Source organism: Syngnathus typhle, linkage group LG14, assembly GCF_033458585.1.
Source record: "Syngnathus typhle isolate RoL2023-S1 ecotype Sweden linkage group LG14, RoL_Styp_1.0, whole genome shotgun sequence".
Lineage (NCBI taxonomy): Eukaryota > Metazoa > Chordata > Actinopteri > Syngnathiformes > Syngnathidae > Syngnathus > Syngnathus typhle.
This window is the reverse complement of record NC_083751.1, coordinates 4,764,674-4,787,654: the sequence shown is the minus strand read 5'-3', so window position 1 is coordinate 4,787,654 and position 22,981 is coordinate 4,764,674. Positions and strand designations below refer to the sequence as shown.

The 22,981-nt window shown below is 46.1% G+C and overlaps 1 protein-coding gene across 6 annotated transcripts; it reads right to left on the bottom strand.

Moving 5' to 3' along the window:
• Positions 1-1,670: 1,670 nt before the first annotated feature.
• On the bottom strand, positions 1,671-22,709 carry zbtb7a (zinc finger and BTB domain containing 7a). Of its 6 annotated transcripts, XM_061298237.1 has the most exons (6): positions 22,685-22,709; positions 22,408-22,456; positions 21,874-21,948; positions 10,744-11,298; positions 9,069-9,943; positions 1,671-7,709 (listed from the first exon to the last, which is right to left on the bottom strand). In XM_061298237.1, the coding sequence occupies exons 4-6, from the start codon at positions 11,218-11,220 to the stop codon at positions 7,295-7,297; spliced, it is 1,767 nt and encodes a 588-aa protein (XP_061154221.1). In that variant the 5' UTR covers positions 11,221-11,298; positions 21,874-21,948; positions 22,408-22,456; positions 22,685-22,709; the 3' UTR covers positions 1,671-7,294. The 6 variants fall into 6 exon arrangements, with proteins under 6 accessions (XP_061154221.1, XP_061154217.1, XP_061154219.1 ...); XM_061298233.1 differs by lacking the exons at positions 21,874-21,948; positions 22,408-22,456; positions 22,685-22,709 and adding exons at positions 19,166-19,370; positions 20,984-21,218; XM_061298235.1 differs by lacking the exons at positions 21,874-21,948; positions 22,408-22,456; positions 22,685-22,709 and adding exons at positions 19,291-19,370; positions 20,984-21,218.
• Positions 22,710-22,981: the final 272 nt, after the last annotated feature.

The window sequence follows — 22,981 nt, the reverse complement described above, 5'->3', positions numbered from 1 at the left end:
TGCTTGCCACCAAAGGTGCCGTTTTTTGACCCGAGCTTTGAGGACACTAATGTGGTGTCATTAATGTCGCGGGAAGTGGTGCCTTGACTGACCATGTAAATTTATATTTAGGTAACTTTTAGTATTATGTAGACTGAGGTGTTTAATTTTATTTTAGGGAATATTACAATATATTAAGAGTACTTTGGTAACTATGCAGAAGAAAATGGATGAACTATTTGAGTATTTTTACTAAGTGTAGTTAGATAATTTTTAGTAGATTTAACAATATTTAGGTCAGCTTTACAAAGTGTGTTTAGGTCATATCATAAATGAACACTTGGGCCTACTAAGCAACTGTATTTTAATGTTGGCCATTATAGTAGGTTTGCTACCACATCTACCGAGACAATAAAAAAAATTGCGCAAACGACAGCTCGTATCATAAAAAGTCTTAGCCCAGTCACTAACTAACTAAAAATGACAACATGGCATAAAACAGTTCAGTGTTGGGCTTAAGTTCTCTTTACTGCTATTAGTGCAGCATTCTAAAGTGTGTGTGTGTGTTTGTAAAACGTATGAGCTGTGAGGGTGGGGGTTAATGAGCTGCTCCGTGACCTCTGTCACCTGGCAGGATGGCCTGAGGGAGATGGTGCGAGACAAACAGGAAGTCGGGGTGACAACAAGGCCAGCCCGCTTTACAGCTTCTCTCCTGCAGGGTGGCCCAAAACATACAAATGGACCTCCAAATAACAACAACATAATATGCAACTTAATGGATTCATTCATCTTCTATGGCATAAAAAGAGGCAAACTCCAGAAAGGAGGCTCCAGCCAAACTCCAAAACCACAATCTCAAAACTATGAGGTTGAGATGTTAACTAGTTCCACCGCGCTGCTAACATGTGCTTAAGAATATGAAGCCTTGCCGTGATGGTACAAATGTTAGTTCAAGGCACAGGAGGCGGTGAAGAGCATGCAGCGTCTTAACATTCTGATGATGCTCCTCCCACAAAGGATCTAAACAGAAACAACACTGCCACCTGTCGGTCAGACTACCCAGACACTGCCAAGCTCCCATTAGTGGTGGAATAATTTTAGAGGAACTTCAAATCAATGTAGGACGACTAAGCATGCAGCGTCATAAGATTGATTGCTCCTCCCTCTAAGTAATTAAACAGAAACAACACTGCCACCTGCCGGTCAGACTGCTTCAATTAATGGTGGAATAAATTTGGAGGAACTTCAACTCTATGTAGGACTACTATACTTCGTTTTGGAAAAAAATACAATTATAATGTCAGAATATATGTAGATATTTTGCATTAAATTATACAATGAAGACAAGCAATTTAATAAAATTGCCTTTGCAAGGAAAACGATCAATTTTGGTTGACACAACTGGAGGGGTAAAGATTTACCCGTTTTTGGTCATTCTGTCAATTCCAGACATTGATTAATTTAACCAATAGTTGAATTAAGTTGCACTGGGTATACTTACCTTATGATTAATCTGAGGTAGGTGTGTGCTGGCAACCATTTAATAAATTGGAATAGGCAATAGGGGAACATCATTCACTGTATGTACATTTTCGTTGATATGCTGTGAGATGTAAACTGCGAGCTCTGGCTGGAAAAAAAACAAAACAAGATTAGTTGTGTCAAATCAATCAAACAAAACATCCATAATCAACCTTTGCAACCATTGTTTTTCTTTTTAATAGAAAGATTTGTATATTCTTTAAACCAGACAACCAGATGCCAGACATTTTAGGATATATTAAAAAAAAAAAAAAAAGACAACATGGAATTACATGATTTTTTGATGGTGTGGATGTAGTGGTCTCATAAACATTTTTTTCTCATAATCAGAAAGTGCAAATTCTCCCCAAAACAATTCACCTGCTTGAAGCTTCATAAACAAGTGGAGCGAACTAAAGAAACAAGAGTCACACTCAGCAAACAAAATACAGGTGAAATCAATTGAAATATTTCCCCCCCCCCCCAATTTTTCTATCCCCTTTATCATAGAATTTTGATTCCAATATTGCATGGCCATATATTTTGTTGCTTGATGTGACTCTTGCGTTTACAATTTCAAATCTCCATGTTAAGAAATGTGACAGCTAATAGGCCACTTCAGAAACCTCACGAACAATGCTCAAAATAAATAGCCTATTATCTCTATTAATCTCCCAGGTTATGTTCTGATCAATACCTTTCTTCCCACGGGACAGCAATTACATTGCGCTGATTTGCAAAAATAAAAAAATAAGTGCTCAAGATGGATACCTGATCCAGCCTTGTACTGTACAACAGGGGTGGCGAACCTTTTCCTAAAGACTGAGGTTGCGTTTGTTTTTAGGATTGCATCAAATGCTCTGGCCCACTCCCGTATTACACGTGACATTAAACACAGCTTTCAAAAAAGTCTCCCGAAATGAGAACCGATCATGTTTCTCCTTTAAAAAAAAAAAAGCAAGCAAGCATAGGGCATCCAATATGGCGTCCATCTTCCACCGAACAATTCAAGTGTAATTCTCACAACAGGAAGTGAAACAGCATCATCGAAGCCACAAAAAAAAAAGGACATCGTCGAAACACACAATGGCCTTTTATCGCAAAGTGCTAATGTTTACAATCGCAAAAGCTTGAGGAAGTGGAAAGAAAAAAAAAAAAAAAAGAAGCTAAGTCATCACGTGTGCGGAATATGAAAGAGGGGGAAATCACAGTATGAAGTTATGGAATGTTTGCTGCATGACGCAGGGCTCCACTACCTGGTGCTACTCTTCAAAACTGAAACTCATGAGACGTCTCCCTCCAAACAAGTTATGAAATCAACATTAGACTTCCGCAATGAGCCCAGCCTTGTATTTTTGTCGGCTAATTATTGAGGCGACATGACGAGCATGGTATGAGACACGAACATAGACAGCCAATGCATAGCAGTGTTTTGTTTCCACCTGAGAAGTACTTGCAAAAAAGAGGCAAAAAGGAGACCCGCAACATTCCGCATCTTCTGGACGTTGTTTTTTTTTTTTTTTGGCCACACCTTCTTAAAAGTATACGCGCTACCCTGACCCTGAAAACATTACGACTTAACCCCCAACCCACCCCCCACCCGTAATGGCTCTGCCTCCAACATGTACATGCCGAGAACCAGGAGGTACAAATGGTCCACGTTAGGCTCATCTTTCGTTAAGACTGGTGTTTAGCCCTCTCTTGCTTTTTGTTTTTTATTTCGGAGCTTAGGTAAGTGCCACACTTGCATTCCAAGCTAGACGAGAAAACCTCAAATATCAATTATCTACGAAAGCACAATGACAAAGCAAAAGAGTCGCCGCCCCTGAGCCGGTCCCTCCTGGTGTCTGCCACCACAAAGCTCCATAACAGTCACCCCATCTCGCTTTCAAAATAAAATAAAACAATCTTTATCGTGGTTGTTGGTCTTGTTTTATGGCTTAATCAGATATATTCAGCAAAAAGTCTTTGATAAAGAGAAAACGACAATAACAGACGTCAAGGTCCATTTGGAAAAAACACTCGAGAATCAGAGAGGTTAGGATGGATACATTGGCTGCAGAACTCTTCAGTTTTGAACAAGGTAAGAATAAAAACAATAAATTAATTCAAGTAAAGCTTAAATAGCCGCACAATTAGCGTCAGCTCGTAGCGTTTGGTCTGAAAGCACGGGGCGGAGAAAAACAAAACGAGCCGCGAGTTTGGTCAAACAGGGCCCACCCACGTAAAGGCTCACCTGGTGGGAGTGAGCCGGAGCTCCACATTGCAAAATCGCACAGTCAGCACAATCACAGAGCGATGGAACAAATAAAGTCTAATCTTCCAATAAAAAGTAAAATCAATTCGTTATTCATCAGTCGGACTGAAAATCCATACATCTCATCTGTGTGTCCCATATCTTTGCACACCGTAAAAACCGGCCCAAATATTTCTAACGAGGCCAAAATGTGGAACCTTTCACAAAGGATTGGATTCACCGAGGTTTCAAACCCAACAATTTAATTGGTACATCTTAAAATATCTTTACTCTCCTTTGGTATTAGTCAACGTATATTACATATAGACTATACAAGATCACTTCTATGGGACAGGACCGACCCTTTCTGAAGCCGTCTCTCACCAGCAGGACAAGAACATTGACAATTAGTGCAAACGTTTGCGCTACGCTCAGCTGAAGCACCAACTTTTGGTGCTATCAAGTTTGAAATCCCAAACAAGACACTGGTTTACTGCCACCTTTCTGGCACTGAAGGCCTAATAGACTCTGCCCACATCCAACATTAATACACTCAGGACCTGATTCATTGATTTGACGGTTTCAATTCGGATTAAAATTGATTTAAGAACGTAAGCAGGTGTGAAAGCACCCCAAGACTAGAAGAAATATAAAGGTCCAAAGTTACACAGGTTTAGATGGCTCAAAGGTTATTAAGGAACAAAACTGGTTTAGGGTTCAAGACAGTATACAGACATCAGCTTGCTTTTTGTTTGTTGTTTTACGAGATTGGGGACTAACTCAAAAGTACACTCCCAAGACCCGGACAGCCGCCGACAATGACCAGCGAGGGTAAACCGAGATTTATGCAAATGGGCGCCAAGAGAGCTGTGAAGTAAACAAGCGACTGTCCGATGAGGTGTTTTACAACATTGGGGCCCGTTATGGTCGCACGCTTCGGAGGGAAGCTGGGGAACAGATGGGGCAACGTTTGTTTACACAAGCTTGTCCCCAGACCCTCCAGTCCACCAGAAGGCAATGCATACCCGCACAACACACACCGCTCTCCATCTACTAAAGAGATTTCGACAGCTCGCTAACAGCTAACTTCAAGTGCAATCAGTTACATTTTGATATATATATTTTTTTTCTGGAGCACTACTTTTTTTTGTTTGGCAGCTTGTTGTTAAATCTGAAAACAAAACAAAGGGGGGGAAAAAAAAAAAGGGCTTTTATTTACCACCGCCGTGAGACGAAAGGGGTCAATCTCGATTGCAACTTGCTTTTTTTTTCTCTCTCTCTCTCTTGAAGTACCCGTTTTGTTAACAAAAGTGCCCTTGTGTTGTAACAAAGTGCTTTCGGAACCTGCCTCGTTCTGATTAAGGTGCAATTAAAGACAGGGAGAGGTGTTACAGCAGAGATGACCTTGTATCGGGTCGGGGATGGGCGTAAAAATGGATCGGCGTGAACCAATCTGCCAAAATGGAGTGTACTGTTGAATCAGGCTCAACTAGTTTGTGGTCGAAAGATGTAAAAACATGACGTCAGCTACAGGAAACAAAGCATTCAGAAGATTCAGATTCCCCCATCCAATTAAAACATTTTTTGAACTAAATAATTGATTGCTCCCATTGTCAAATTTAAAAAAAAATAAATAAATTGGTTTGTCTTTGGCTTGTTTCCACCGGGCAGTACAATTTCCCAACACCCTTGTGCAAGCAAAGAAAGTTTGCGTTGTAGAGTGGAACTCAAGTGACTGCTCAGACAATTGTTGGCGTTCACCTGCGTTAGCTCACGAGCGATCGAAACCGTACCGCGGTGCAGTGAGGCGGACTGCTCGGTGGAAACGTGACTTTTAGCAGAGCCGGCTGGGGAAGTGTGCTGAGGCTGACAGCTCAAGGTGCATGTTTGAACAGGCTGGGGCTGACTCACACACTGGTGATGTGGCCAGAGGGACCCTTGCTGCCACGCACACACCGACACACACACACACGGACACATGCATGCACCCACGGTAACACCAGGCTCGATTATAATAATCATGTCCCTTAAGGGCATTAGAGGTCCACAGAGGGGAGGGGAAAGAGAGAGAGAGAGGGGGGCGAGAGAGGCGTGATCCGATCCCCCACCCTCCGCCTGCATGGAAACGTGGCTGAGCTGGGGGAGATTATTTTTTTGGAATGCATCAGACACGGCGAGATCCGCCTCCCTTCCCCTTTCCTCCCGTGAATCAGCTGCATTTCTGTTTGGCCTTCCTAACACGGGGCAGGTATTCATACCGCTCTCTAAATGGTCCAGGTTGTGAAAAGAAAAATATTTCCAACAGAAAATTAAATCTTTAAATATCCCTCGACCTTTCTATTGGATGTCTTTAGTTCAATTATACAAAGAGAGAAAAAAAAAAAAAAAAGGGTGCTCATCTTTTCTCCATCAGTCTCATTTGGTCTCCCTGTTTGTTCCTTGAACCTGCGCCTTGTCACACAAGGACATGCTGCACAAAGCAAAGCACAAGCAATTATTTCAATCATTTTCAGACAGGATCTATCAAGTGTTTTTTTTCCCCCTCCCCTCACTCAGGTGACGCTATGCTCAACAAACATTCATACGGTTTGTTTGCCGACGCTGTGAGAAACACGACGTCCAGGAAAAGCCAGTTAACAGGGGATGTCATCATCGGCCCATGCTGTATATACACATGTATACATTATTATAAAGTGTCAAGTACCCAGTCAACTAATAAAAATAAAATTAATTCAGGAAAACTTAAATTGCAGAGGTCGGAGGGCAGTGGTAGCGTTTTAAAAACAACCAGCCTCGTACTCCCTGGTCCTGCAACTTGGAGCCTCCACCCATGTGGATTTGACTCGTTCTAAGACAAAACGATAGATTCTCCCGACGCATTTTTCTTATCGAGTAAGTAACACTTCAATCAAACCCTTGTCTAGGACTCTTTCTGGAGCATTTGGAGAGCGAGAGAGTGAGAGAGCAAGCGAGTGAGCATGTTGCATCACAAGTGTGGTGAGTTTTCCTTGCATATACCATATTATGGCAACGTTGTTTCTATGGTAACTGTACATCTCTAAACCTGCAAAAGAATAAAAAAAAAAAAAAGCTGTTTTCTCTGGGAAAGATTTGTCCTCGCTTCACCCGTACGGCAGTCGGAAGGAGCTCAGACACCTTTGCTCAGAGCTCACCCGATAATAAAAACCTAAAATCAACTGCATAGTTTCTTAGTGTCCTTTATACATGACGCCAATGTATAAAACCCCCGATTATTATTGATAAGAAAAAAATGGCCCAGAAAGTGGACACGTCGCGGGTGTGTGATTTGAAGCGTTGGTTGCTCTTTAACCCCCACTCAAGTGCTTTCAAGTCTACTTTGTTTTTCCCAAAGTAAAAGGAGAAAGAAATGTTAAGATTCAAACTTTTGTGACACCCTGATTTGGTTGTATAGAGCCATAGTTAGCTTTTATATATCTATATATCCTTTTGAAGTCTATATTTTTCCTCCTGTGTGGAGCAGAGTGACGTTGTGATGGTGACCGTCCGTCCGTCCGTCTATTTCTTAAGGGTTTTGTCTCAGGGTGTGCCCCCCCCTGCGAGCTGTGGGCTGTGCGCGCGGGCCCCCTCCACCTCAGACTTGAGAGCTTCCGAGAGCTGCCGTCCCTTGATGATGTGAGGCTCCAGGCCAGTGTCTGAGCCGGGGCTCAGCAGACCCATGGGGGCATCCAGGAGCCCGGGTTCTCGCATCCGAGGCTTTCGGCCCCGGCGGGACGGGATGCCGTTGCAGCCGTCCTTCTTGAGGTGGCGGTGCAGGTGGTCTGAGCGTACAAAAGTCTTGAAGCAGCTGGAGCACTGGTAGGGGCGCAAGCCGGTGTGAACGCGCATATGGTTCTTCAGGTCGTAGTTGTGAGCAAAGGCGGCCCCGCATTGCGTACAGAGGTAAGGCTTCTCTCCCGTATGCTTCCGCATGTGAACCTTGAGCTTGTCTTGCCTGGAGGGGGGGAGCACAAAAGGTCATCAGAATAAATACTAATGAAGCATCAAAACATCGATTCCTACAAGGTCAGCTAAATACACCGCAAATGCTTTTATTTACTGTTTCATGGCCAAACATTTGGCTCACCACCAGTCCCCCCCTCCCATTGTGAGGTCAACCGGGTTGCCTGAGGGGAAACCATAAAGTGTACATCTTTATCTGCATGACTGTATCCTGACAATAAAGCTCAACGTTCACCGTGGCATGTTTTTATGGTTCCAACTTTTCTGGGAGCAAAGCAACAGTCAATTGACTGGCCACAACGAAATCCCCACAACCTTAAATTTAGCATGCAGCTTCGAAACATCACATGATTTCGTTGTGAATTGTAGTAAATGATACAATCGAGCTCCCAGGAAGTCACATGCCAGTCACATGCCAGTTTGGACTGAACTTTATCAGGACACCTTCAACTGGCTCTTGCCCTTCACCTCCCCCTATTTGACAACATAAGCAATTTAAATGGATTAGCACTCACACTAAACAAGGAGCCAATCATTTGCGCCAACCGTACCCTAAACGAACACGCGTTAACACCGCCACTGACAGGGCTGAATTATCTTAAGGACAGCAGTGATTTATTACCTAGTGTGCGGCCCTCCTAACCCCGATCAAACAGGATTACGATTACAAATAGCCCACTTCCCACTGCCGGTCGAATTTAACCAGGAGGGCAATTCGGTTCACACCGGTCTCCGGCGCGTCCCAAAAATTGTTAGGTATTTGAGGCCCGCTGCATCTATTCCAAGCACGAGTGCTCTGATTAATTACAGAAGGGATTTCAAGGAAAAGACGGGCTTCCTCGATACAGGGAAATCAGTCCAAGTGTCACGCTAAACTCTGCTCGCATTTATCCGAGCGGCGCAAGTCAGGTTTCATTATGGAGGTAAAGTAGCGACAAAGCGAGTGTGGAGTGGGGGGGGTGGAATAACTACTCTGCTGTGGGCAATTCAGGCAGAGATCAAAAGTTCAAATGGCTGCACTGAAGCACACAATCCAGGCCTTGCAACCCCCCTTCTGTATCAACTTTATAGCAGGCCTCCACCTAGATAACGTCGGGCAGTCGCAGCCTTCTTTTATAGGACCCCTGCGCTACGAGTCGAGGACTTTGCTTTGCAGAGCATCTCAATAAAAGCCACTTTTATCACCATGTTGGAGCTGATGCTAAGCGATGCAAAAATAATCACTGCGTTAGCCCCTTAATGCAAAGCCCAAGCCTCCGACTCTTCAGAAGCATACCACTCACCGGGTCGCTGTGCCAAGGCCAAAAGTGTCGGTGCCACGTGATACGGTGGCTTCATTAATTGGGCTTACCTGGTAAAGCGCACTTTGCAGATGGTGCACTCATAGGGTTTCTCCCCCGTGTGTGTTCGGATGTGGCGGGGCAGCTTGCCGGCTCCTTGGATGACCTTGGAGCATATGGGACATTTCTGAAAGGCCTTGGAGCGCATCTTCCTCTCGCCGCCACTGCCGCCCCTCTCGCCAACCCCTCTTTCCCCTCCGCCCACTCTGTCGTGACCGGAGTTGCTTCTTGACAACCAGAGCGGCGTACCGCTCGACGTCACGCCGGTGGAAGGCGTGTCCTCAAGCTGAGTGCTGTTAAAGTAATTGTAGTAAAATTCCATATCGGGGTCGTCCCCGTCGCCCGGATCTTCCCCGGCCGCCCCGCGCTGCTTCTGCCTCTCGATGGAGTCCATCATCTGCTGCAAGAGGGCGCTGGCCGAGCCTCTCTCCCTAGCTATCAGCTGTAGGGCGCTATCTTCCGTCTCGGGGGCTTCGAGCCCCGGCCGCGCCTCGGGCGGGAGGTAGAAGTGCCCGTTCTGGGAGGGAGGGCAGTAAAATGACCCGAGGCTTATTCCGTTGCCCTGCACCGTTTCCCCGTCCTCGTCGTCCTCTTCCTCGTCCTCTTCCTCTTCTGGCTCGTGGATGGGGGCCTGAGCCAAAGCCAGGGCCAGGGGGGAGTAGTACTCACCGGGGCCACCGGGCGCGCCGTTGCTGGGGGTCCCGCCGTTGCCGTGGTTAAAGTGCAGGTGCGTGGGCAGGTCCCTGAGCTCTGGCGTGCTGCAGCTGCTGCCCCAGTGCGCCCCTCTCTGGAAGTACTCCAGGAACTCCCGGGCCAGCACCTGGTTTCCCTGCTCGCCTCCTCCTCTGCCCCTCTCCTCATCCTCATTTCTTTGCTCACTACCCGCCTGGAGAAGGAAGGAGACAGATTTAAGAAAAAAAATGGTTGTATTAATAGCTTAAACCAGTCTGTGCTGTTCCACACACGTGCAAATTGGTCTGACACTCAGTAGTTGACGGTCTCGTTATCTGGAGGCATCTTACAAAATGGTGGATGGTTACTACAAAGGTGTTCTTATTGCGTTCTTTTAATAGACTGCGACGAGTCGTAAACTGAACTGACCTCAGTTAATTTGACTCTTGGCCTACATGAATATTCGCAAGTGAAGCGCTGCCGTGATCATTCAGTGATAACATTGAGACAGGAGCCAATCGCTACTCTTGATTATGTGGATGTGTAGCTGTTATATTATGCTTGACAACACACACACGCACAGCGTGCTGTTCCTCCGCACAAGCGATTGGCTGAGCGTGAGTAAGCGTTGAACTAACCCCAAGGCCGTGGGTGTGCGTTTGGCATGGTGAGAGCCACTGATAATGTTGAGATTATATATACTCGTCTTTGAAATTGATTACTGATTTTAATTTGACCCCTGCGCCAAGGCAAAATGGAGGATGTTTCTTCCCAATACAACTCAAACATTTCATAGAAGTAACATATTTCATCAGTTCAAGGCATATCAAAGGCAATTCTTTAAGACTATTTAATTCCACTGGAAATTTCATTACCCGACCCCTGAGCAACTGTGATGTCAAATAAACTCTCCAATCAAGTGGTAGAATAGTGTTTTAAAATCTCCCGGACATAAGTACGAATAAAAACATTTCATCTTAAAATGCAATGTGCAGTGGCAGAATGGTGTCCTACCGGCGGGGAGAGCACTTTGGTGTCCAGCAGGTGTGTGCAGACATCCTGAACGGGCGGGATCTCCAGGAGGCGTGCGGCGGCGAGGATGTCGGCCACGCTGCTGTGGCTGACGGTCAGCGTGGCCGTGTAGGCAAAGTCCAGCAGCGCTCCGAGCGCCTCCGCCGCCACAAAGTCGATGTTGTAGACGTTGCGTTGGTCGGCGGCCGCTCCAGACGTGAACAACTTGTGGAAGTAGGAGCTGCAGGACGCCAGGACGGAGCGGTGCGCTGGGAACTCCCGCTCCTGCGTGATCAGCAGAACGTCGCAGAGCAACCCGCTCAGCCGCTGCTTGTTGAGGCTGCCCAAGATGTCGGCGCTGTGCTCGGGGAAGGGGATCCCCACGGGGCCCTCTTCGGCCTCCCCGGCGACTCCTCGACCTCCGCCGCCCGACGTTCCCCTGAGCCGCCTTCCTCCCCTCCCGCCGGCTCCGGACGACATCTTCCACCAGCCTGCCGCCGAGCCGCCTAGCACAGGCCCCACCCGTGTATCCGTCCTGCCGTCCGTCTCTCTGCCTGTCTGAGGAAGTCAAAGTCAAAAGTCAAAGTCAAAGTCAGCTTTATTGTCAATCTCTCCACATGTCACAACACACAAAGAGACCGAAATTACGTTTTTCTCTATCCCACGGTGACGAGACACATAACACGATAGACATACAAGTACGCGACACAATATAAAAACAAGAAGGCAAAAATTCAAACAATCAATAGTAAGAGTGATGAATAAATAATAAACAGATAACACAATAAATAAGAGGAGCAAAACGGAGCCAGCAAGCATAGCGCAAAAGTAAAAAACATCATGAACAAAAAGGCACAAACAATAAATAATAAGAGTAATAATAAATAATAAATAAACAGATAACACAACAAATAAGAGGAACGACAGAAAACAGACACATTAATACAGGAAGCTTCAAAACAAACATGTTGGTAATCAAATCCAAAAACCAAGATCAAATTAAATACATTTATGACATTCATGAAAGTTGCCTTTATAGAACGGCCAAGCAAAGTCAACTATGTCAAATCTTCACTGCGCTTAAATCAGAATCTAAAGACAATTGTAAAATTCCATACCAGAAAGCTATGGCATGAGCCAGAATCAAAGCCAACTCTCAGTCAGGACTGTCAAGAGAAACATATCTTCACGTGTATTTCTGCTTGAACTAATAGAGGATTATCAAAGTGTGTAGAAATCTTTACTCCACCCGCCCCCCCCCCAAAAAAAAAGATCAAAGACTCGTGGCATCATAAACGTGTCATACAGCACAAAAGGGCCCCTCCCTCAATAAGTTGAGCATTTTTCCGGTAATGTATTCATCTGCACGTTTACTTCAAAGCAAACCGCGAAAAAGGTATGCATGTGAAAGTGCAACTAAAACAGAAGAAAGTCATTCTGTATATATATTGTCATGTTCTTAGTTGAAAATACTGATGATCGATCCCCAAGTCAAAATGCACTAAAGTTGCTTTCAACCAAAAAGGTTAGCTTCAAAGTTCAAACAAAATGCAGGCGCTCAAACCACAATCATGCTTGATAATGTGAACTTTTTACAACCCAAATTGTTGTTTGTGCTCGGTCAATTTGTCCATCTGATCACGTTCAGTGAAGTATTTGGCCTCATTGGATTCAAACTTGTGCTACAGACTGTACTTCCTGTTATGCGTGCAGGTGGCGGTCTCAGTGTCTCCTTGTAAACACCTACGCACACATTTGGGTGGGTGGGGGGGGGGGGGGGGGGGGCTGCGCGCGCACGAGAGCAAGAGGTCGTGAAGGACAGATAGGGAGAGGGCAGAGGGGATCAAAATGCATGCTGGGAGCCGGGCTGTCGGCCGGGAGCTGGCGAAAAGAGCGAGGGAGGCGGAAGAAGGAAATAAATAAAGAAGGGGGCCCTCCCCTAAAAAAAAAAAAAAAGATAGCGGGACAAAGCGAGACGGACGGGGTTGCCACAGCAGACCCTGCATGTGGAAAAACTCCACGAGGAAGAGGACACGCAACAAGCTGCAAGGGAACAGTATTAAAAGGGAGGTTGTCAATCCGGTCTGAGCTGGTTACCCCACCCAGCTCTGTGTGCCAAGTTTCAGGAATGGCTGTCCCCTTGCTCACGTGCGGGGGGGAGATTAAAATGATCGACTGAAGCCCGCGCAGTGGGAGGAGGGGGGTGGGGGGGCTTTCGTTGGGGCACAACGAACCATCCTCGATTCCTGTATCAACCCACTCGCAAGCACGCACACAAAACGTGGTGCCATCAATAATGCACACGCGCAAACACGTATCGTACATCCACCGCCGCCCACCCTCCCCTCTCCATCTGCCAGGGAGAGGCAGCAGGGGGTGAGACGGGGGCCGGTTCCACTCTATATACGACTGTGCGGCAGATTCGCTTGGATGAAACGCTGGCTCGCTGCAGGAACAACCCGCCAAACCTGGCCGCCTCTCCTCCCTCACACCTGTTCACCTGCATTCACGTTCTCCTCCTGCCATTGTTCGACCAACTACGCCCATCCTTCTAAGTCGGGGGGGAGGCAAGGAGCAAAGAGCATGTCCTCATACTTCAAAACAGTGGTGCGCTCATTACAGAAGCAGGGTCAAAATGAAACTGCAGCAGAAGATCAAATACGGAACAATGATCAAGCAGTTTGGAAATATTTTCCCCCTATGAAGAAATAGAAGACTAATAATTAGAGTGGAATTATCACAACCTTTGAGACACGCAATGTGATTTGAATTATTTTTTGAACACGAGTGAAATGAACTGCCACACCAAGGCACACCAGGGTTTGTTATTCCATGTCCTCATTCCAGGTAAGCTGGAAGCTATCCTAGCTGACTTTGAGCAAGCGGTGAGCTCCACTGAACTTGGTTGCCAGGCTGTCTGAGAGGACACGCAAATTGTATTAGAGGAGGCCTCATCTGAATATGCAGAGGACGACAGGGGGGGGGGGGGGGGGAGGACAAAGACGAAAAAGAGACGACGGCTCAGGATGCCAGGGTGAAAAAGAGAGCGAGACCACATGGCCTCCGGTCACGTCCTCTGGCGCTGGAAAGTGATCTCCGTGAGGCCCATCCAGACCCTGACTTGAAGCACCTGCACTAGACCGAGCTTTGGCTGCGAGCTTGTGTACACGTTATCCTCGGCGCATACAGGAGCTGACCCCGGGTCGCGGCTTTGCGGGGGTAAAGACGCTGAGCTGAGATAAAACACACACATGCACGCGCGCACACACACACGGGGCACTAGAAGTGAGAGCCAAAGAAGCACAGAGGGATTCCTCTGCATGCCGGAGCCACCTGTCCCCAGATGACTGTATGTGGACTAAGAACTGCACCACAACCAACCTGATCCTGTCACCTCCTTGTGGCTTGAACATTCCCTATGACTTATTCATGCTTTCGGGCCAAGCAGCCCAAAGCCAGGTAACAAAGTGGGTGTGTTGTCTACAGCTCTGCTTCCAGGGAAGGGCTCATTCCTTAGTCCAATTTAAGAAACCGCCGCTAGAACTCCTCGGCTTCACCCTTGCAATAACGCGACAGTTACTTGTGTGTTTTGCTTATTTGTCACATGGCCATTTTTTTTTCTTCGATCTGCTGTGAAACACAGATGAAAGATATTCACCGCTGTGAAGTCAAGAGTCTGTCTTTGGCTAACAAAAAGCATTCATTCCTACAAACAACGAGACAAAATGTTAAGCCAGAGAGCAGCTGACGTGTTTGAGATAGCCAGCCAGCGCTTTTACGGAAAGGATTCCAAGATTTTAGCAAACTTGAGGCACTGTATCATTCGAAACAAGTTGTAACTAGCTTCTTAAGTGTGCTTTTGTAATGTTTCTAAGAATTACTCTTTAATGACTGCATTTGTTTCACATAGCTTTTGGGATGTGTGGTCGCCTGTTTCATGCTGTGTTTACTTTGTGTAAAGTGGCCTTTGATTTCAAGAAAGGCGCTAGTGATTATTATCATATTTTTTTTATCAACTGAAAAACAGCCAGGCCAAAATGGATTTTTTTAAAGGGTGATGTCAATCTTTACCAGAATTTTTATTTTTTACTGATTACAGATTAATCACCCGATGGATTGAAAAAGGTATAAAGCAAAATATAGCTCCCAAAATTGTGACTTTACATTAACTTGCAATGGTCATCTAAATATTGCTTGTAAAAAAAAAAAAAAAATTACTTTGTTTTGAATGTGTCCATAGAATGTCCCTATCTAAAATTTTCATTAGATGTATTCAAGGATACAAGGTATGGATTTAGTACGTGTAATAATAAGAGCAGTTTTACCGCCGTAAATTATTCGAGGACCTAACGGCAAAACTAATCAGCAAACATCAGTCATTTGGACGATTATTTTGCCGATGTTTGCAGTGTCATAATCGGGCCGTTGATTAATCATTCGGTCGGGCCTTAATCAAAATGCTGGTATTGTGACAACACGAGTGTAAACAGTGTGAAGTTCAACAACTGACACTCCGTTCTCCCGCGGTGATGTCATCACATTACCTGATTGTACGATGCCCTATCCGTGTGGAAAAGCACATGGTTGCTATTTGGCACAGCAATTTTGCGGGATCTCTGTAAAAAGACGCCGTTTTCTACTTTTATCACACCAGATCCTGGTGCTGATCAAGCGTATAAGCAGATTGGTTCCATGTAAAAGGCACGAGCTGATAAAATGCCACACGGCTCTGAAATTTGGAGGACACAATGGCTTATGAATACGAGCTTTGGCAAGGAAATTACTCACAAAAGATCCATTTTTGTCAAGCAGGGTCTTAAGTTGTCACTAGAGAACAGACATCAAGTCAAACTTCTTATCTCTGTTCAGTTGAACTGATAAAACATTCTAAGGAAACAGGGAATCACCTGCTTCAACTCAACAAGGGGATAGTACAAGATACTCGGAACGGGGAGGGGGCGAGAGAGCAGTTTCTAGGAAAAGCACATTTTGAAAAAGCACCACAGCAGCGAAGTGACTCGCGGTTGCCAGGAGACTCGTGGAAGGAAACGTGATGGGTCTTATTGGAAGATGAGCAGGAAGAGGGCGGCCGGCTGATAAAAAAAAAAAGAAAAAAAAAACACGTTGCGAAAGTCGCGCCGAGGCTCGGGGCGTTCGCTCGTAAGGAAGTGCTAGTGAACACACATGAAGTGAGTGAAGAGGCGGTGGGCGAGGCCGGTTTATTAAACTCACAAACGCTCATAACTGCAAAGAGTCGTGGAATCCGGCTCAGATGTCAATGATAAACTTGCATCTCGTTGGTTTAGCTGGTAAAACCGGCTTGGATGAGAGGAAAGCTCAACGCCCACAGGTGGGGCAAAGATTCATTTGAGTAAGCAGGTTGGGGGGTTATTAAGTTATTTTGCCCTTATGCAAACCCAGGTGCAGTCTAACACTCCCTAGGAGTTCAGACAACAATATCGAAGTGCAGGATAAATGAGTTCAAGGTGATGTAATGACTCATTTGAAACATCCCAACAAGATCAAGATGAAATCAGTCGCTGATTGGAATGTAACCACCATGGTCGAAAGCCACCAGCGTTCTAATTTTAACAAGAAATTTCCGGTAAAACACGCCTCGAAAGTGAAACCCAACTCGGACTTCAAACTGTCACTATACGTTATGTTACGCAAGACTTGAGGATATCGCATGATGAGCATGTAAAGGATCGAGTTTGTCTTTTTGTGATGCCACCGCAACTACAAAAAGCAGAAATGGAACAAAATATGAAAAGATTTGACTGTTTGGTATCACTATTGATTAATTCCAGCAGTATCTACAAATCTTCAGTAGGTGCCAGCGTTTTTTCTGCAAACCATCTTTTGCTTCTCTGTTATGTGGCCGTCAGTCGGTTTGACATTACGTCATTCATTTCTTTCTATACTAGTCTGACAAGATTGTATTTAAAAAAACAAATCAGTAACAATGTGGGGTGTATCTGTGATGTGAAGAGAAGACTTGTGCAACTTAGTGCCTTAGTGGAATTTAAATTGATTTGATGACATTTCAGATGTTACATAAATCATATCACTTTTTCACATCTTATCTAAGGTAACAGCTTGACTCTGAACGGAATCAATTCATTCATCCCAATTACTATGGGAAATTTTTGTCATCCTCTCTGACCGCCAGAGGCACTGCTTTAGGCACTGGATTGATCCTCACTCTTCATTTTGAAACGACAACTTGTAAGTCAAGCAACATCAATGAACGGATTGTGTTCAAGGGTTCCACGATGCCGCTGCATTAACGCGCATCAAAACCACAAATTGGTCACACAGCTTCGTCGAACGCTCTTTTCTTTGCGTGGCTGACTATTAAAAGGCGAAGTCTTCCAAAAGTGACGCCTATGTGCTTAGAAACCGAGAAGGGTGACCAAAACTTAACACGTGGCTTCAGACGGGACGCGAGAATGGGCCAGAGAGGCCGCACGCAGACCAAACGGAAAGGACTTGTTCCTGCGGGCCTCTAACAGACATGTAACAGAAGCCGCTGTGTAATCAGATGACCGGTCTCGGCTTGCTCAACTCCTGTGTCCCCGCTTTGTGAGCCTCCCTCTTCGGCCATTATGTTTGCTCCATCTCAGCAGCAAGGGCATCACCTCACTTCCCCCCCCTCTCTCTCTCTCTCTGTCTTTCTCCTCCTGGACTTCCGCTAAGGGCGCCCCGCCCGTCCTCTTGTGACGTGCCAACCTCCAACGCAACCCAGCCATCTCCTCTCCTAAATCAACATCAACAGTGTCACATTGGTCACATGCCGCCGTCCTGACCACGCTGCTGTTTAATTAAAAGGCGGCTGTGGTCGCTGCGCTAGTTATTTTAGCAATATCCAAATAGGCAGTGGGCGTGTGACGAGAGCCTTTAATGAATGCATGTTTTTTTTCGTCATGCCATGAGCATTTACATTTTTTTTAAAAAAGTCTTCAACCCCCAGCCTGGAAAACATCCCGAGCGTCTCTCGCTCGCCCTAATTTGATCAGGTTGCATTGCCCTCTCCATAATAAATGTCCCAGAAGAGAACAGAAGAAGCCCCTTGACTGCCCCTAGAACGCGAGGACAACAACAGGGAAACAACAGAGAGGGGTCTGTGCGGTTACGAGCCGAGCAGCTGACCTGGGGAACCAAACACAAGGGTGGAAGTGAGACTGCAGTGAGGGGAAAGGGGCTGCTGAAGCCATTCGATTATGACTTAGCATGAATTTACACGCAGCAGGAAAGAAATGACTCAGCTTGGTATGAAGATTTGAAAAAAACAAAAGAGGACTCCGCCATGTATCATGCATTTGCAGGGTTGCCTCAAAATGACAACATTTGGTTGCATTTTTTGGAATTCAAACAAACCTTTTAGAGTTAAATTAATATGCAATGCTAGCTGCCAATCTAATAATCGAATATTATTGATTTGACGTTTCACAGTGAGTTAAGGGCAAAATGGGAAAAAAAAATGGATCAAGTTAACAAGCTTGATTGGCGATGGCCCTTTTCACACTACCTAAGCTCCTGCCTTCTGTCGAAAATGCAGAGAACGGGGGAGACCAAGTCCAACTAGTAATTTCATGCCTTTTAAAATTGCATATTGTAACTATAACAGTGGGTCCTTGGTTTGAGCGTCCCAACATACCATTTTTTGAGGTTACGAACAGTCCGTGGCGGCGTAACAATCTGCGGTTCTGAGACACGAGACGGCATGCCATAAGGACTGTTTTTCATTTGAATGTTTTACATTCAGGTTTTCCTCAGGACAAATATTTACTGTAGCACTCAGTTGTGTTTGCCCGTTAGTGTTGGTCACTACGGCCCATTCCGACTTTGGTGGAAATTTGGGTAATGTTGCCGCCTTAGGAACGTTTGGTGTTCTCCTGCCTCGTTACGTTGAAAGAAATCGTCACATCAGTTGCTAACGCCGTCATGCATCTAATTATACAATTACGGGTTGCCTTCCGTAGTTGCGGAAATATCCCGCCTACGTTGGGTTGTGCATGATCGGCGAAGCCAGCTATATCTTTCACTACGGCTTGACGCGTTAGCTTTGCGGGATCTCGTTTGAATCCAACTTTTGCGGCTGCAGTGTGACTTTAAACATTGCCTGTCTTGCATATAAAGATTTGAAGACGGCCATCATGGATTATTCTGCAATGCACTGTGCTCAACGCTGTACACTGTCATTCATTCACAAGATTGAAATTTACAATAAAATAATAATAATGATAAAAAGGGTTAGATAGTGTACTGTATATTACAGTGGAAAAAAAAAACAGAGAAGGTTTCAAAGTGCCACGGCGACATGAGGAAAACCTGTCTTCTCAGTTAGCCGGAAGCTGCTCGTTTCTGGCTATAGCGGTAGAGGCACAAACATACAGGAATATCAAACTGTATTCAGCCTCACCGCCAAATTGATGGGTGGTGTCTTGGACCAGCCCACAGCCACTGAAGTCCCCTGCAATTCCCTTGGAATCTATTGTTGGTAACACAGACGCACACACATGCGTGCGTGTGTGCACACTTACGTACTCAACACATATGGCGTCCTAGTTTAACCTCTTGGTGGGATTTGCTTGAGCCAACTATGCCCGTGTGGTCCAAAGCGGCACCTTGAGAAGCAGCATAAAAGAATAGAATCAGTACAATCATAATGGCGCTATCTGTGGTACGCCCTGACATTGAGACCTGGCTGATTTAAAAAAAAAAAAAAAAAAAAAGAAAAGTCCTTGCCGCTTCCTTCTGAGAAGCATACCGCATTGCTTCCAAGCAATTGGGCGTCTACAAGTACCCTCTCCCTGTCCACACACAAAAATACAGAACGGGTCCAACGAGTACGTCCAGCCTTGCTCCCACGTGAGGCAGGTGAGCTCGGAGCAAGATGCTCGTATGCCAAAAATGATCTACATTTTGAACAATCATCCACCTTTGTTTAGGTGGTTCGGAGAGTCCCAAACAATTCCAGTCCCTGACTGCAAAGTTGCAACTTCCTTCAACGTTCCACACTTATAATGTCAGAGAACACCGTAAGAAGGTCTCTTCAAAGCAATAAAAGCTGCATGAGAACAGAAGCAGCGGAGCACACTGACCCATTTGCCTTTTCCTACTTTGTGTGCAAGTGGGTCAAGAACTCTGAACTCCTTCACTGGCAACATGATGTGAGTTCCATCCCTCCTGCCTGACTCACTTCTCAAGACAATGTGTGTGTGTGTGTGTGTGTTTTCGGTGTGCTTACCAGATAGGAGGTAAGTGTCCCCCCCGCTCTGCCTCCCCTGCCTGCCTGCCTGTGGGCCAGCTCTGCTGCCAGCGTCTCTGGGCAGGGCTCGAGCTTTACCAGACAGGAAACTTGCGAGTGGCCCTTGTCATATAGGCAAGCCCTTGCCTGATCTCACAAACAGACCCCCCCCCCCTCCTCCTCCCTTTCCCCTCCAGCAACCATCATTACCCCACCCCCCTCTATTTTCAGCCCACAACTGGGATATCTGCATGGGCTTCCCTTATTGGGCCGAGAGCCGCTCACACGCCGCACCTCCTCGCCGGGATAGGCTGGCGGCTGCTCTTTTTCCTGGATTGCCACGGGCAAGGCACTCTGGGAAACGGAGTTCTGGCGGCCCGCTTGATCTGTTTTGGAGCTCTGGCACGGGACTACGAGCCCCAGCTCCCTCGGCCCTCGGCCGCCCCCCCCCCCTCTCTCCCAGCCTGTTTTAACGCAAGCACTCCGGGGGCTGAATTATACACTGGAGTGTGTTGCTAGCGGGCTGCCAGGTATTCAAGTAGAGCCATCAACAAAATAATACACACAATAAAACAAAATTGAGCATCAGTCTCTGCCATGCGCTTATGGCGGCATGACATTTGTCACACACCTCAAACTCCTGACCTAAATAACAACAAGGGGAGCATGCTGTGCATGGCGCTGTCACAAAAAGTTGCTTTTGACTTGATTATTAATTCATAACAGTTCCCGCTCGCTCGCCGCCCCCCTCCCGTAAGTGCCTGAAAAGTCGCAACAGTAAACTTTTAAGATCCTCCAGCAGTACGAGGGAAGTGCAGCAGTGTCAAAAAGAGGAACCTTGACAGGCGACCCACCTCTCAGGGCACCCCCCCTCCCCGCCACGACCTCCTCCCTCATTCCTCCCACTCTCCTCCGCTGGCCCTGCTCCCCCCTCTGCTTGACAGGCCCAGGGCAGCCAGCGAGGGGATGGCAGGCTGTCTTTTAGCTCACCTGCGATGGCCGTGGTGCTGCTTGTTGTAGGATTAGCGCAGCCCTCCGCTCTCCTCCACTCCGGAGCGCTCTCTCTCTCTCTCTGTGGCTCTCTCTCCCTTCTCCCAGCCTCTGTCACTGTTGTGCAGGCTTAAAGCCCCCGTATGCGCTAACCAAGCAGCAGCAGATCAACTCAATTCCCTTCCTGGTTTCTGGAGGGCAAAGAGGTCCCTCCCTTTCTCTCTCTCCTCCTCACTCGACCTCGCTCTTAAAGAAACAGCCTCCATCTCCTCAGCACCCCCCCCTACCCCCCCGCCCGCCGTCAAGTGGAAATTTCTCCCTGCGTGTCTGAAGTGGACACTTGTCGTCATAAAGTCGATGAGACAAATGATTAACCCGTGCCTCCCCACGTCGTGCTTTCACGTCAGCCTATGGAGCTGTGGGCTGAGATCATGTGTGGTTTAAGGTTAAATAAGGCTGTCCTCCCTTTCTTAACCGCTACTCCTATCCTTCTCTATTGCAAGTTGCACCCACTCATCCCACTGCCTGAGGTCATGGCGTCCCACCCCAAAAGCAAGCCTTGGCAGATTCCAGTACATAATAGGGTGGTGGTGGTGGTGGTGGTGGTGGTGGAGGGGGGGGTACCACCAAGCCCCTTCACATTCCCTGACTTGGCAACTGGTTGAAGTTCATAATACCTGCCAAGCTACAACAGGTGAGCTGTCAGGGAAGACATTCGTGTGTAGGAGTATGTTCCTCGTGTCCAAATGCGCAAAGCATGTGATGTTGCGCCACTTTCCTGCCGCCCACCCCAACTGAGGGCAAGCCAGCCATTGTGCAGCAAAAAAGGGAGCATTGTGACACACTTGCTTGAATGCCCATTTAAGCAAACACATAGGACACATACTTACCACCACGTGTCCCAGGGTCCACCATGCATGAGAAGGCAATGGCACAACGTATATCTAGAGGGCGCCGTTCTTCAGCTGAAAAAAAAACAAAAGTTGGAAGAAACTTGTTTGCTCTTCAGCACTCATAAGTGACGTCGTAAGTATTTTCTGACATTGTTTCCCAACATTTATTGAGCTGACGCCCATACAGTTACACAGTCACTTTACACGTGAACTTAATTTGACTGTCTACACTTTTAATGGGCATGTTTAACTGTTCTGTGTTTAAATACTTTGTAGGAATGGCAACAGGTTATTAGTTTCATCTGTCATGTCAACAGAAGATGTATTGGTTCTACCATCAGTATATGTCCCTAGCATTCACAAACAAATATGTATTATTTGTACTAATTGATTCTTTTTGGGAGCAGTTAAGTATAGATAATAACATCAATTGGTCATTATGCAGCCCTTCTAATGGACTTCATGGAGGTGTACCTAATATTGTGGCTAGCAAGCATACACTAGAAACAGAGTTTGCATGATGATTCTTACCTTGGTTTGGTCTCACATTATGACAATTTTAAGAACCTCCGGAGGAATACTGCAATAAGGAGCAAACATACAGTAGTTACCCTTCTGTGTTATGGAAGAATTAATATATAGCTGTAAAGAATTTAAATTATCGCAGGAATTTAATGTAGCTATTGAGAAACGAAGTTAGCATCATGACTCCCGTGTGCTAGCTACCTGTAGCTAAATAAGATAACAACTCCCGAGTACTAACTATAGTGGATTTGCTCGCCTTTTTACGTGTTACTTCATTACTCACATGAACCTTTTACATCCTGATACCGTTGGCTCGTGAGTGAACGATGGGTTCAAAAGAACGAGTCTTTTCAGTGAACGAGAGTGAGCGAATCACTCCCTAAAGTGACTTTAGGAACTCTCGTTCACTGAAAAGATTCGTTCTTTTGAACCCATCGTTCACTCACGAGCCAACACTAGTGTAGTTACACCCGTTTGACGTATATGTTGTTCCCACGGGATGTTGTAATATAGATAAAAATGTGTGCGTTGCCGTTGTCGACATTACTGTGTGTTTACTTGATTGTTTTTTGCTTAGTTG